We start from the raw sequence: 13,504 nt of genomic DNA on the forward strand, positions 1-13,504 counted from the left end.
ACATGATAGTCAACCATAGTCCTGGCAAATCCAGTTGAATTTAATCATTCAGCAAATCCTCCTGATTTGGGCTTTTGTAAATCTTGTATTTTAAATTAGTTAGATTTTTTTTCAAATGTAAGTAGTTGTTTATTCTTATGGTTTAAAAGCCTTTATACAATTTTGTTGTAAAATTAGATAAAAAATATTAATACTTGTAAGTATAAAACTGTAATTATATTGTTACGAAAATGGTGAAAATCAGGAATTTGTCAAGTGGTTAAGTCAACTAAAATAAATGTTCATAATCCCCAAATTGTAAGTGCTTTTTCCAGAAAATACCCGAGCGGTTGGTATAATAGAGGAACATGAACTCTATATTCTCTGTCACAGCTTTGTTGAGAGGAGTAATAATCCAAGCACACTTGGTTAAACAAGTTTATTACAAACTACACTACACAACAAAACGTACAACACACAAGTAACTCCGTGTACAGTATTTACAAACAAGGTGTTTCAGAGGCCTGACTTTCTGGTCACCCAGAAAACCCCAGACTGCTACTAAGCACTACACTCTTAATATGCCTACAGAGGCCACACAAGAGATGAGCTGCCTTCCAACTAAATACAAAGCAACCTGCAGTTAAATCTCTCTCTGCACCCCTAATACCACAAAATAGATGAGAAAATAAATATTGCTATCTATAAAAATGCACCTTAAGCAGGAAAGAAGTGTCTAACTCAGGTATCTTTTACTTAGGAAACCCAGGTTTCCTAAAAACACAGATTAGCATGCTCTTCTCTTTCAAGGTTCAAATACTCTCGCCTGGCACAAGCTTCAAGTCCCAGCTCCTCTGGACTCTACTCTTTCCTCTTTGTTGTTTCTTCCCTTTCTCTGTCCTCTTGATGTGATCTTATGTTGAATATCTTCTATTGTGTTTGTCTGTACTGCTCCTTCACAATCACTAATCCACAGCTTGCCTATGTATACTAAGGTAAATTTAACAATTGTTTCCGCTCAAGGGACCCCCCCCCCAGACCTCAGCATGCATCCTCTGTTTACTCTGCAAAGTGTCATAAACTTGATCTTAAATCTAAGAGACACTTCTCAGCCACCTGAAGCTGTAACAATATTAATAAATTGTGTTACATTTCTAAAGTTTGTGCTTTGACTGTCTTGTGCTGTGAACGCGCAATGCTGAAGGACAGTGAAGGGCAAAACATTTTCTCTGTTCTTTTTGTTTTTTATAACTAAATAATGAGATAAACTTATCACTTCATGCTGGCATGATGGGAGAAACCACAGGTGAGCTTGAAGCAGACAGATGTGTTTATCCAGCGCACCTTATGTTTGTATTTATTTATACCACTGGGCGTTTTACTGGAGGAATCAGAGACAAGTGCTTTGCTTTCACAGCAGCCACTTCCAGCCACCACGCAATTCAGATGATATGCGGTAGCACTGATATGATTTACAGATAGTTCGCCATTTGTGGAGCTTCTTCTGAAGTCAGTTTAGCAGTGTTGGGCCCTTAACAAGGCTGGGGCCAGAGATGGTACCAGCAGTGGTCGGCGGCTTGTAATGCTGGAAAGTAAAGAAAAGAACTGCAATATTTCACAGAAATCCTATGGAGACTTCCTAAGGTGTGAGGTAGAGTGAAATGTAGCAGGTAGATAAGACATAGGAGGAAAAAAGACAGGGGGCGGGGAGCAGGGAGGAACTGGGCATGAAGCAAGTGAGAATGAGTGTCCAAAGTCAGGAAGAATGAGAAGAGTCTGATATTGAGAGAAGGAGGAAGGTCTGATCCAAGTTCAAGGATCATTTTTGTTTCGGATGTCTTTCTGCAACATGCCTTTCGAAAACCCCTCTGAGAAGATGCAAATGGAGAGATCAGAAAATGGTGGCTGTTAGAGGTGAGATGGTGAAATGGGGAACTATCAGTCTGGAGAGATCTTTGATTCTCACAGCTCTGCCAGTCTTCTTGTCTCACCAATGTAAATGGCTGGACAAGAGATGCAGTAAACAAGGTTGCTGGAAATACTAAATGGTGTCATCCGGGTGATCTGGAATTGTCCAGAGGGGCCTTGAATGTGCTTGGTATTGGATATATACAGTATTTACAGGTGCAGCGAGCTCTGTTGCAGGGGAAAGTTCCTGGTGTGGATGATTGCTGAGAGCGGTCAAGAGAGCTGTGAACAAGAAGGTGACGCAGATTAGGTTGTTTGACAATATGAGATGATGGGAAGTCAGAAAAAAGTGGAGGGGTCATTCTGTAAGATGGGAAAGTTGTCATTAATGGTCCTGGGGATAGAAAGGGTGTTAGGGTGGTAGGAAAGCAGGGTTTCGAGCGTAGGGTTGTGAGTCCCTGCGTTCCTATTTAGTTTGATGATCTGAGATCTGTTTTTTTCAGGTGAGGGTCCTGTCAATATGGTGCATATCCTCTATCTGTGAAAAAAGACTGCATTTTGAGGGCTTGGTTATGGAGGTCCACGTCATCACTGCATAATCGTGCAGTGAGTCTGAGGACCTGAAAAAGGGAGATAGTTTCTAGTACTGTATGTGTGGAGTGGAAAAAGCTGTAGAGGTGATAGCTGTGTGAGTCAGTGGGTTTGTAATAGACTGAAGTTGAGTCAATATACATTTTTACAATTGCACAACTGCAGCCAGCTTCTATCTGTTGATTTTATTGTTCTTACTTGTGAATTTCCTCCTCATATTTAAATGCTACTTTCCTTGTTCCCCAGGAATCGGACTGGCGCTGGCTGCGGCTGTCAAAGGCTATCGTTGTATCATCGTGATGCCTGAAAAAATGAGCATGGAAAAGGTCAATGGTTTTGACTTCTGCAGGCTTACAAAAAGATTGTTTTAGGTTCTTTTCTGCAGTTTCAGCAGTGGGTGACATTGAGCTCTGCTGTTGTACAGAAAGAAAGCTTTGTTAAATAGCCAAAATACAGGCTAGTATTTTCTTCCATTGCCCCTGCAACATAAAAAGCATTGTTCCCGCTCTGCAAATGAGTCTTTAGAATGAGAAGAGTTTCACAGGGACTTTCTACCACCTATTAAGAATGTTTCCCCTTTAACTAACATTCTGACATCTAGGATAGTAAATAAAGGAATAAGTGCCAATGTATGTTTGGGTTTATAGTACAAAATGTCCTTGTCTGAAAAGGCATGCACAGATACTTGTGTATTAAAACTGTTTGACTCCATCTGGTAGGATCTTGGAGCTGTGGAATCTGCTGTGACCGGTTGTTAAAATTTATAGTCTGACATAGGCAGGTTTATGTCACAGAAGCAGCTTGTCCCTTTGTTTTCAATGAATTGCCTCATCCTTCCTCTTTCAAACATTGCTGCGTGTTTGAAGCAGTCTTGGGAAGCCCGTTTCCACACTGATGGCCGTGGTCTCGGCGTGTGTGCTCTCTGTGCAGGTGGACGTTCTCAGAGCCCTGGGGGCCGAGATTGTAAGGACTCCCACCAGCGCTCGTTTCGACTCCCCGGAGTCACACGTTGGAGTGTCCTGGAGACTCAAGAACGAAATTCCCAACTCCCACATCCTGGACCAGGTATAACTGGGGGCCTCTACGCAGGGATCCAGGGCACAGGCTGAACACCCTCACCACAGCGCTCAGGCGAGCACAGCAATGATCAGACCACTTTGTAATCAAAGGGGTGTGGAGTCACACCTGTGTCGTGTCCACCTAATGGTCCTGCTTTTGCAAATTGACAGAAGATGCGCCATGATTTCACTCTGTTAACCAGGTGCTGTGTTCTTGGCTGGTATACCCTTTTGTTTTTTAAACCAAACACCAGTCTGAATAAGTGCAATTGCAAGACAAAGGGCTGTGATCTGGTGTGTCTTTGTCTTGAAGAGTGTATGAAATGGAGATTTTGGAGATTTTTAGTTTGCATCTTTGTGTGTGTGTTAGGGGTAGAACATTACATTACATTACATTACATGTACCTGAGTGATTGTATTTCATGCACACACTTAGCAATAATTAGTAATAGAATTATTAACGTCACTTTTTCCTGATTGTATTTTCATTTTTAATTAACTTACAGTAATTGCTTTGGCCAGTGGAGTGTTTCTTCATCTTCAGTGGTCTGTACCATCTGCCCAGTGTGATTTTCATATGACATTGTAAAATGAATTTAGAACAGTTTTCATGATAGCTGAATTTGAGTTTCTTATCTGAATCCCACATCAAGTTAGTGTGACATTTATGGCACCAAAAAAAGAAAACCTCAAGATACTCATTAGTTTTTGTAGGTGTTTTGAAATCTTAAAAAAAGTTTAAGATTAGTAAATCACATTCATGAATTAGGGTTCAATCATGAAATCTTAGTTTTGTAGGAAAGAGAACTGAAGTCATCATTTTATTATTCATGGTGAGAAATTTTTTGTTGTTAAATGTCAGTTCATAATGTGACTTCTAGTTTGGAAACATGTAGGTTTTACCTCATAAATAGTAGCATAAAACTATTTGCCAGCAGCCATATCACTCTGCAACTCATAACTGGCAACCCACTGAAGCTCAGCAGGTGTGAGCCTGGTCAGTACCTGGATGGGAGGTTGCTGCTGGAAGAGGCGTTAGTGGGGCCAGCAGGGGGCGCTCACCCTGCGGTCCATGTGGGTCCTAATGCCCCAGTATAGTGAGGGGGACACTATACTGTAAACAGGCGCCGTCTTTCGGATGAGACGTAAAACGGAGGTCCTGACTCTCTGTGGTCATTAAAAATCCCGGGGCGTTTCTCGAGAAGAGTAGGGGTGTAACCCTGGCGTCCTGGCCAAATTTCCCATTGGCCCATGCAAATCATGGCCTCCTAATAATCCCCCTCTATGAATTGGCTTCATTACTCTGCTCTCCTCCCCACTAAGAGCCGGTGTGTGGTGAGCATTCTGGCGCACTATGGCTGCCGTCGCATCATCCAGGTGGGGGTGCATATTGGTGGTGGTGGAGGGGAGTCCCCATTACCTGTAAAGCGCTTTGAGTGGAGTGTCCAGAAAAGCGCTATTTAAGTGTAAGCAATTATTATTATTATTAGTTTATTATTATTATTATTAGTAGTAGTAGTAGTAGTAGTATTAGCTGCTCTGACATGTGTAAGAAAGACTCCTTCAGACTAACTCTTCACTAGCCTGGTTTTCCCTCTGTAGTACCGCAATCCCAGCAACCCCCTGGCCCACTATGACTCCACGGCGGAAGAGATTCTGCAGCAGTGTGACGGTAGGCCTATGGTGTCTTTTCCAAGGTGATAAGAGCATATATGAGCTCTGCGGAAAACTGCTGTTTCGCTGTAGTAATAATGCATTTAAGCTTTATTCTGTTATGTAATTAAAGCCACCCTATTTGCTGGAGCTTATGACATTATTGCACACAAAGGGAATGTCTTTCAGAATGTCTGTCGTGATTGGCTGAGGTTTAAGCAGATTCACAGTATTGTGCTCCGATAATGTAATGAGCAGTGTTTGACGGGTTATTATATGTAAAACAAAAGAGCTGTTTTACACAAAGGGCTATAGGAGTCTGGAACAAGCTGCCCAGCCATACTAAAGCTGATAGCCTTCCTTCTTTCAAGAAGCAGATGGAGTAGATTCTCATATCAATTAGCTATTAGTTACCAAATGAGCTGGGCGTGTCAAATGGCCTCCCCTCACTTGTAATCTTTCTTATGCTCTTTTGTTCTTTATAGTACAGCTCTTTTTTATAAATATATGGGGGAAACAGGATCTGATCTGAAGACTTAGGCTAACTGAGGCAGTGCAAAGTAAAGCAAAAGATGTTCCACAGATTTCTTTCACTGACTGAGCAGTCAGCTGCAAATCTGTAGCGCAAATCACACTGTTGATAAATTGAAGAATGTAATGACACAAAAAACTGACGTCTTGATTCTTAGTATCTTCACTTTTTCTATCAGGACTGATGCTGGACTGTGGCTCATGTGAACCTCCGCTGGCAGTTGCTGATTTAAGACTCACAGGGCAGAATTACAAGCAAGGTTCCTGTTTTCTTTTGACACCCATCCCCTGTTTTTTTCCTCCCATCAGGTAAAGTGGACATGCTGGTGGCTGGGGCTGGCACAGGTGGCACCATCACTGGCATTGCCCGCAAGCTGAAGGAGAAGTGCCCTGGGTGTAAAGTGGGTGTTTTTTGGAGCCATTTCTTGTTGTTGTTTTTTTTTTACTTTAGTCTGTTTTTGTTGAGCTGTCCATGCCTCCAGGGAAAGTGGTCTAAAGAATGATTCAGAAGTAAACACGGCAACTGCTGATTCTTAACATCAAGTGCTACACCCAACAACTGGCATACTGCTAAAGCTTCTGCTCTGTTGCTTATTAAATAACCTCTGCTGGGCAGATCTTGGAGAGAACTCTTTTAAGATATTTAGTTTGTGAACACAAAGCCGGAAGAGGAAGGTTGATGTTTTGAGACTGTATTTTCTCTTTCATCACCGGTGTCAACAGTCATCCATAAATGGACATATTCAGTCCCTCACTTAACCCCCCTCTCCAGGATAATTTGGTCATGTCCAGAAAAGGAGACTGAACATTGAAGGTGTTTTCTGCCTATAAGCCTGTCTTGGGAGAGTAAGGCTTCTGACTGTGTCCCCTTTTCCGCCCAGATTATCGGAGTGGACCCCGAAGGCTCTATCCTTGCTCAGCCAGATGAGCTGAACAAGACGGACAAGACGACGTACGAGGTCGAGGGCATCGGCTACGACTTCATTCCCACAGTGCTGGACCGCGAGGTAGGTTTGCATCTCCAGACTCACCAGCACTTTTTTTAGCCTTGAGTCCCCTGTTCCTTAGTTAGTATGTCAGCTTCACAGCAATTAAAGGGTAGCTGCAATGCTGTTTTAACATTTTGGGAATGATGAGTGCATTTCAAACCACAATGAAGCCATCTCTTTTATAATGTAAATTACCGTCTATTTGAAGTTTCAATGTATGCATAGCATCGTATTTGCATCATTGTCTGCGATTCAGAACAAGGACCAAGCAAGTTTTGCTACTATATTAATAAAAAATGTTGCCTTGTAAGTGTCGATTTCATGAAAAACCATTAAGTATTGTAGAGAAAGAGCAACTTGCCAAATGACTAATATCCACTCGTAATAATTAACATTGTTAGGAGACCTCGTTTCTCATTTGTTTACAGAGACTAGTGAGCACGAATGGCTGTTTTTACGTTATAATTTGCTCAAACTCTCGCTCTCGCCAGTCGCATGACCAACGGTTTCTTGTCTGCCTGTGACAACATGGCAACCATACAGTACTTTTACAAAGTTCACAATTTTACACTTAAATTTAAGTTTGTAAACTTTTGTGATCCTGTCAATTACTTTATTTTGTTACTGAGACTTAATAAATAGGGCTAAGAAATTTGAACTACAGTTCCCAATTAAAGTAATTAGGGCTTAATCTGGAAGAAGACATCCACACAATCCTTACCATCTAGGTAGGACTAAATTAATTTTTAATAGAATACGCTCTCTTCAAAACATGTAACCCAGCCATGCCTCATTAAAGCAGCCACTTGCATTACTACAGAATGAGTTGCAGCATTAATTTGCTGTTTTTTCTTGTGACTATAATCACATTTGTTGGTAGAAATGAAGCTTCTCCTCAGTAATCCAGTACAGGAGATGACTTTCATGTAGGACTAGTCTAACAATGCCAGCCTTTAGCTGTGAAAAGGCCTGATTTAATTATTTTACCATTGTAAACTGGTGGGAATGCTGTGGTTGTGTGATTTGAAAAATAAATCTGGAGTCCTCACTTCTGATTTTATTCCCAGTCCCTTCATTCCCCCAGATGTGCCAGAAATATACTTCATTCTCGAGTTTCAGGGCTCATTTGTGTTGTTAGGCTGGTCCACCTTTTAGGGACTTGAGATTATTGTAACTTTGGAAATAGTTAATCACACTTTCTGTTTTGCTGTTTTTAATACCCTGTTATGAAGATAAGGCATGTGTCTTCATTGCATGTCTGCTCATGAGTTGCATCCTCATGCAATGTTGTAATGCTCATTGTCGCTGTCCGTTCAGTGTCTTGGAAGGTTAAAAACTCCACCAGTTTTAACTGGCGTCATATTTTGGCCATCAGGGGGAGCCAAAAGTGTTTTATTAAAATTAATAATAATATCAAATACCTTTCCAAACCAACGGACATTGCTTTTAGAAGTAGCAGACCTCCTGTGTTTATCAAGGTTTATCAAATGCTCACAATGAAAATGGCAGAACTTATCATCCAGCTATTAATGCACAAGGTTTTGTGGGACTTGATCTGTGTGAGATCGTTCTGAGAGCTGGCCTCGGTTTCTTTCTCCATGGGCAGGTTGTGGATGACTGGTATAAATCCAACGATGAAGAATCCTTCAACATGTCTCGTCTTCTGATCAAAGAAGAAGGATTGCTCTGTGGTATAATTTTGGCCACTTTTTCTTTCCTACTTTCTCCTTTTTACTAGTGATGTATTACCTATTTGTTAAAAACTCAGTGCCATCTCTGGATTTGCCATCTCGCTTTCTCAGTCAAGGATTATTGGGAATAAAAAGAAGTTTTAATTAGTTTTGGACCCCTTTATATCTTTTATATCCTTGAAAGTGCAGTGTTCATAACATTACAAGTTCTTTTTTTAAATGTGTGCCTCTGTGTAGATAATATTGCTCTAGGTTTAAAAATGAGATAATATGAAGTTAACCATGTACATATTTTATGTTTTCTATTTTGTTAATGCCACATTTTTACACTCCCAGGTGAAATTTTTTGTGTCATAGAATCCTGCTCCATATATTTAGTGGATTGAGTCTGTTGAACTTTAAGAACTTTTAATAAAGACCTGAAAAGGCAAGTGTGACTTGGGCTCTTAATCTGCTGGCAGCTCTTAATCCCCAGAGCTGCCAGCAGGTGGCGCCACCTCTCGCTGACAGCCAGTGTTAAAGCCTCTAGGGGCAGGGAGGGGGGAGGGGGCGTTCTTTCTTCAGTCGGGGCGCAAGAGTAACCCTGTCCCTCTTCCTGTGGCGCAGGAGGCAGCTCGGGCTCCGCCATGGCCGCAGCGATGAAGGCAGCCGAGGGGCTTGAGGAAGGACAGCGCTGTGTCGTCATCCTGCCAGACTCCATCCGCAACTACATGTGAGGAGCTGGGGGGCCCAGGGTTGGGGTGTGGGACAGGGCGGGGGTGACCCTGGGCTTGTGAACACTACCTGTCTGGGTAGAGGGCTCCTGCTCGCAGCCTTCTGCTTGTAAAGGAGACCCTAGCGAGAAATATTCCTCGGCTGTATGCAAATGTATCCGATTTCCTTGCGGAAAAAGACCTGGGCACTCATGTTACAATGTGAGGAGCAATAAGAACAAAATTAGTTAGGGTTTATAGTCAGAAGTGTAAAATTCAAATCAAGGGATGTTATTAAAGCTGAATAACACACTAGTAGGTAAAGTAGTGCCTCCTGTTGCTGGTTTTTAGTGCACCTCCACACGGCTTTCACTGGTGTCCTCTGGTTCATGATTCACTTTCATGAAAGGAAAATGTTTTATTTCCTCTACCCTCACTAGAAAGAGTGAAACTAAAGGAAAGAGAACCGCTGGGTGGGTTTATTTTGACAAGATTCAGTTCCTCCAGCCTGTCAGTGGAGGATATTTCCTTAAGTCCCAGCTTGCATCAGGATAGTCTTCGCTGAACTGATTCCAGAGCAGCAATATCTTTTCAGTAACATGTTGACCAAAACAGCACACATTTTATGTTAAACTTTATTTGTGCACAATACGATTGTAACACAATACTATATTAACTATTCAATTGCTTCCCCACATTGTCTGAAAGATGTAAATGTGTCCGGAAAGTTTAGGCTCATATGCGGTCAGAGGTCATGCCAGCTGACCTTTTTAATTAGTGTTATCCATGTCCTGCAGGAATAATTTCACCCTGCATTTCATTTTCCAAGGTCCAAGTTCCTGAGTGACAAGTGGATGTTTCAGAAAGGATTCCTCACAGAGGACAGCATGGTGACAAAGCCCTGGTAAGACTTGGGGTTCCTGACCTCTGACCTCTGGGGTTAAGGATTAAAGGAGTGGGGAGCGGGGGTGAGGGTGTGGGAGTAGGGTTATTGTAGGATTGTTCCTTCCTCACGTCATCATCTTTTGTTTCTTTTACAGGTGGTGGAATATGAAAATCCAGGAGCTGAACCTGAGTGCACCACTGACTGTGCTGCCTTCTGTCACATGTCAGAAAACCATTGAAATCCTGAAGGAGAAGGGCTTTGATCAGGCTCCTGTTGTCAATGAATCAGGGTGAGTCCTGTGGTTTTGTCACTGGGTGCTGAGGCCTGACATTAGTGACCCTGAATTGAGCCCCTTCCAGACCTCTCTTTACCCATAATCCCTTTTATGATCAATACAGTCCGTAGTTTTTTTTCAACTCTGTAGTAAGTACCACCTAAAAGTGCTCCAAGAAAACCAAGGGATTAAGAGGACATCAGGAGTGTCATTATTGTTATATTTGATTTTTCACACACAGAAGCTTTGCAATATCTTTTGATTCAGTTCCAGTTAGTGCAAAGACATTAAAATATGTTGAAAATGGCAATTGTGATTTAGAGACATAGTTATTACTCAAATTTGCAACCTTACTTGATTTGATATGGGCCCTGATGACTGACTGAGAATGTGCTGTGTTATATTGGTTTCATCCCAGGTGGATAAAACTTCTTCCAATTCCCTTTCCAGGCTAATTCTGGGGATGGTCACCCTGGGGAATATGCTGTCCTCAGTGCTTGCAGGCAAGGTCCAACCGTCTGATCCAGTCAACAAAGTCCTGTACAAACAGTTCAAACAGGTGAGGAAAAGTTTCTTTTTCTGCCAGAAACCACCACAGGCTGGGCCCTGTTCTTCCCAGCCATCTGCTCTGGTTGAGATAAAGGGGCCAGTTTCAAGGATTACACGGATTTAGTTCAGTGCCTATGTATATCATTACCGGGCAAAAAAACAAACACAAAAAAAGAGAAAAAATAAAAAAAACAATCTAGTATTAAATAGAAATAGGAGAACAGGAAGATAAGTCTTCAGTCAAGATTTAAAAACTGTTAAAGAGTGTACAGCTGTCAGAATGAGATTCCGAGGTTTAGAGCAGTGAGGCTGAATACACACACCCCAGGGCACTTGTATCTGTAAGAACGTACTACTAAAAGATTTGCCTCAGCAGAGCATAGGGGGTGATTTGTTGTGTAGGGCTTTAAAAGTTAAAAGTAAAATTTTGAACAGCATGCAGCTGGGGCGCATAAAGGAATGACTTGAGCTTTGAAGCTGACATTCCTCAGAAAGCAAACAGTACAAGATGTGTGGTTAAGAGAGAGAACTGGGAGTTACTGTGAGCAGGGCTTTGTTTCATGATTTCTGTGTGGCTGATGTCGGGATTATATAAATACTGTCACAGGAAGGATTTGGGAAGTGATACATGAACTGTGAAGAAATAAACCTTTGATGTGCAAGTTTGTAGTACCAAGCTGAAACAACCTGAGTAATTTTTAATTGCTCATTCCATTGCAATAACAGTATCCAACACCATTTCAATTGCTTGGTTAGATCCTAATAAATGAGAGAGAGTATTTGGCGTGACTCTCCTAGCTGATGGACTGGGAGCCTGACTGTAAGGATGGGGCTGACTGAACTTTTGCTTACTTTCACAAGGAATGAGCCAGGGAGCTGCTGCAAGGGTATAGACAGGACAGAGAGGAGTGGTGTGAGAGGGATGCACTAAGAGAAGTCCTGGGTACAAGACTTATACTTGTTGCTGAGCAGAAGTGTACAAGAATATATACACAATTTTGTAACCTTTTGAAAAGGACAAAGTTTACAAAGTTCACAAAAACTATAAGTAAGTGTTTTTACATTTTCTTGGAATTTGTTTGAAACAACCATCTCCTTTTTCTGCAGAATCATTTCAAATTAGATTTTAACTGTTCAGTAAATATTAAGGAAGGATTTGCTGTATTTGTCAGAATGACAAATGCAAACGTTACACATTTACTACATTGTGCAACAGTGAACATATCTCTGAATAGGAACAAGTAATAGGTTTATTCCATGCTGAAAAAAAAGAAGAAAGAGAACACAACGTTTCGGCCGTGGAGCCTTCTTCAGGTGTGAGTCACACCTGAAGAAGGCTCCACGGCCGAAACGTTGTGTTCTCTTTCTTCTTTTTTTTCAGCATGGAATAAACCTATTACTTGTTCCTTTGCAGCCTACGCATGCTGACGCAGCTACCCACTTGAACTACATATCTCTGAATAGCCATACCTTTAAGGAAAAACTGATTTCAGAGGCATGGCATTAAAAAAAATTGTGCTTCACACAGCTTGTGACATTGTTACCCTTTGAATTCAATCTGTGTCTTTTTACTCCAGATTCACCTGAATGACAACCTGGGCAAATTGTCCCGGATCCTAGAGATCGACCACTTCGCTCTTGTTGTCCATGAACAGATTCAGTGTAAGTGTGTAACTCTCAAAAAAAAATGCTGGTAAAATATTGGACCGAAACAGGCCTGTGTATTAGTTTCACACCAGGTAAAAATAACAAGATGCCCTGTCTGTGAAGACGGATATTTTCCCCCTTTCTTCATAGATCTATCCCAATGACTTGGAGAAAAACGGATCCCCATACTCAGTTAGAGAAGGGCTCCAGATTGTCCTCACGATCATCCGGATGAAAATGTTCAGGGTTTTTATTTTATAACTAAAGTATGGATAAACAGGATTAAAAAGCAAACCCATATTATAGTGTTTAGTATTGTGTATTATAATCGGATGTGTGTTTTGAATCTAACATGATTAAAATTGTAAAATTGGAATTTATTTAGTTCTGTCAACCATTATAAAGTTCCATGATGCAACAAAAAGTGCCAGAAGTACCCAAAGAATACAGCATGTTGGCCAAATTCACATCCCTGTCCTTAAGTCTGAATTGACATCCTTAATACCTTACAGTGGCCCTTTGCCACTTCCTTTAACATCTTTATCCACCTTCTTTAACAAAGGCTGTGCCAGGCTGCAGCGATGCTGAATGAGGTTAAGCCGAGAGAAGGCTGATACTTGGTGCAGAACCACCCTTCTTTGAGGAAGTTTCACAGCATGCTTTTTGAATTTGGCTCATGTGATCGGTAAACAAGTTAGTTTTAGGTTTTTGGGTTCAAGAGCCCCATAGGCAGAAGCAAAGTCCTTTGTTGGTTGTAATTTTGAGATATCCAAAATGTCCCTGGGTTTGTGTGTTCTGATTAAACAAACACTGCACTTTGGGCTTTTAGCAGCATGTGGCTGACCGCTGTAGAGCTATTTAGTAGAAAGTAAAAAAAAAAATCTGACAGCATACACACAAGCGCTGTGCAGAATGAGCTTAAAGAAAAATACCTGCTCGTATAAAAGTGATATGTTCTTCTCTCACATGTAACATTTATTGATTGGTTAAATATACAGAGGTCCGCCATATTGAAAACCATAGCATTGTGCAGCTAAACACCAGGAGCCAAAGGGA

The 13,504-nt window shown here is 41.4% G+C and overlaps 1 protein-coding gene across 4 annotated transcripts in view; it reads left to right on the plus strand.

Annotated features, from left to right (window-relative positions):
• The window catches only part of cbsb (cystathionine beta-synthase b), a 43,733-nt gene that overhangs the window by 26,412 nt on the left and 3,817 nt on the right, over positions 1 to 13,504 (plus strand). For all 4 annotated transcript variants that reach the window (XM_006638918.3, XM_069179265.1, XM_069179266.1 and 1 more), the window contains 11 exons: positions 2,725 to 2,804; positions 3,409 to 3,543; positions 5,139 to 5,208; positions 6,030 to 6,121; positions 6,602 to 6,727; positions 8,316 to 8,400; positions 9,007 to 9,112; positions 9,922 to 9,996; positions 10,133 to 10,267; positions 10,703 to 10,811; positions 12,379 to 12,463. In XM_006638918.3, the coding sequence (XP_006638981.2) occupies positions 2,725 to 2,804; positions 3,409 to 3,543; positions 5,139 to 5,208; positions 6,030 to 6,121; positions 6,602 to 6,727; positions 8,316 to 8,400; positions 9,007 to 9,112; positions 9,922 to 9,996; positions 10,133 to 10,267; positions 10,703 to 10,811; positions 12,379 to 12,463 (1,098 nt within the window). The remainder of the gene's footprint in view (positions 1 to 2,724; positions 2,805 to 3,408; positions 3,544 to 5,138; positions 5,209 to 6,029; positions 6,122 to 6,601; positions 6,728 to 8,315; positions 8,401 to 9,006; positions 9,113 to 9,921; positions 9,997 to 10,132; positions 10,268 to 10,702; positions 10,812 to 12,378; positions 12,464 to 13,504) is intronic.

Source organism: Lepisosteus oculatus, chromosome 15 (genome assembly GCF_040954835.1).
Source record: "Lepisosteus oculatus isolate fLepOcu1 chromosome 15, fLepOcu1.hap2, whole genome shotgun sequence".
NCBI lineage: Eukaryota > Metazoa > Chordata > Actinopteri > Semionotiformes > Lepisosteidae > Lepisosteus > Lepisosteus oculatus.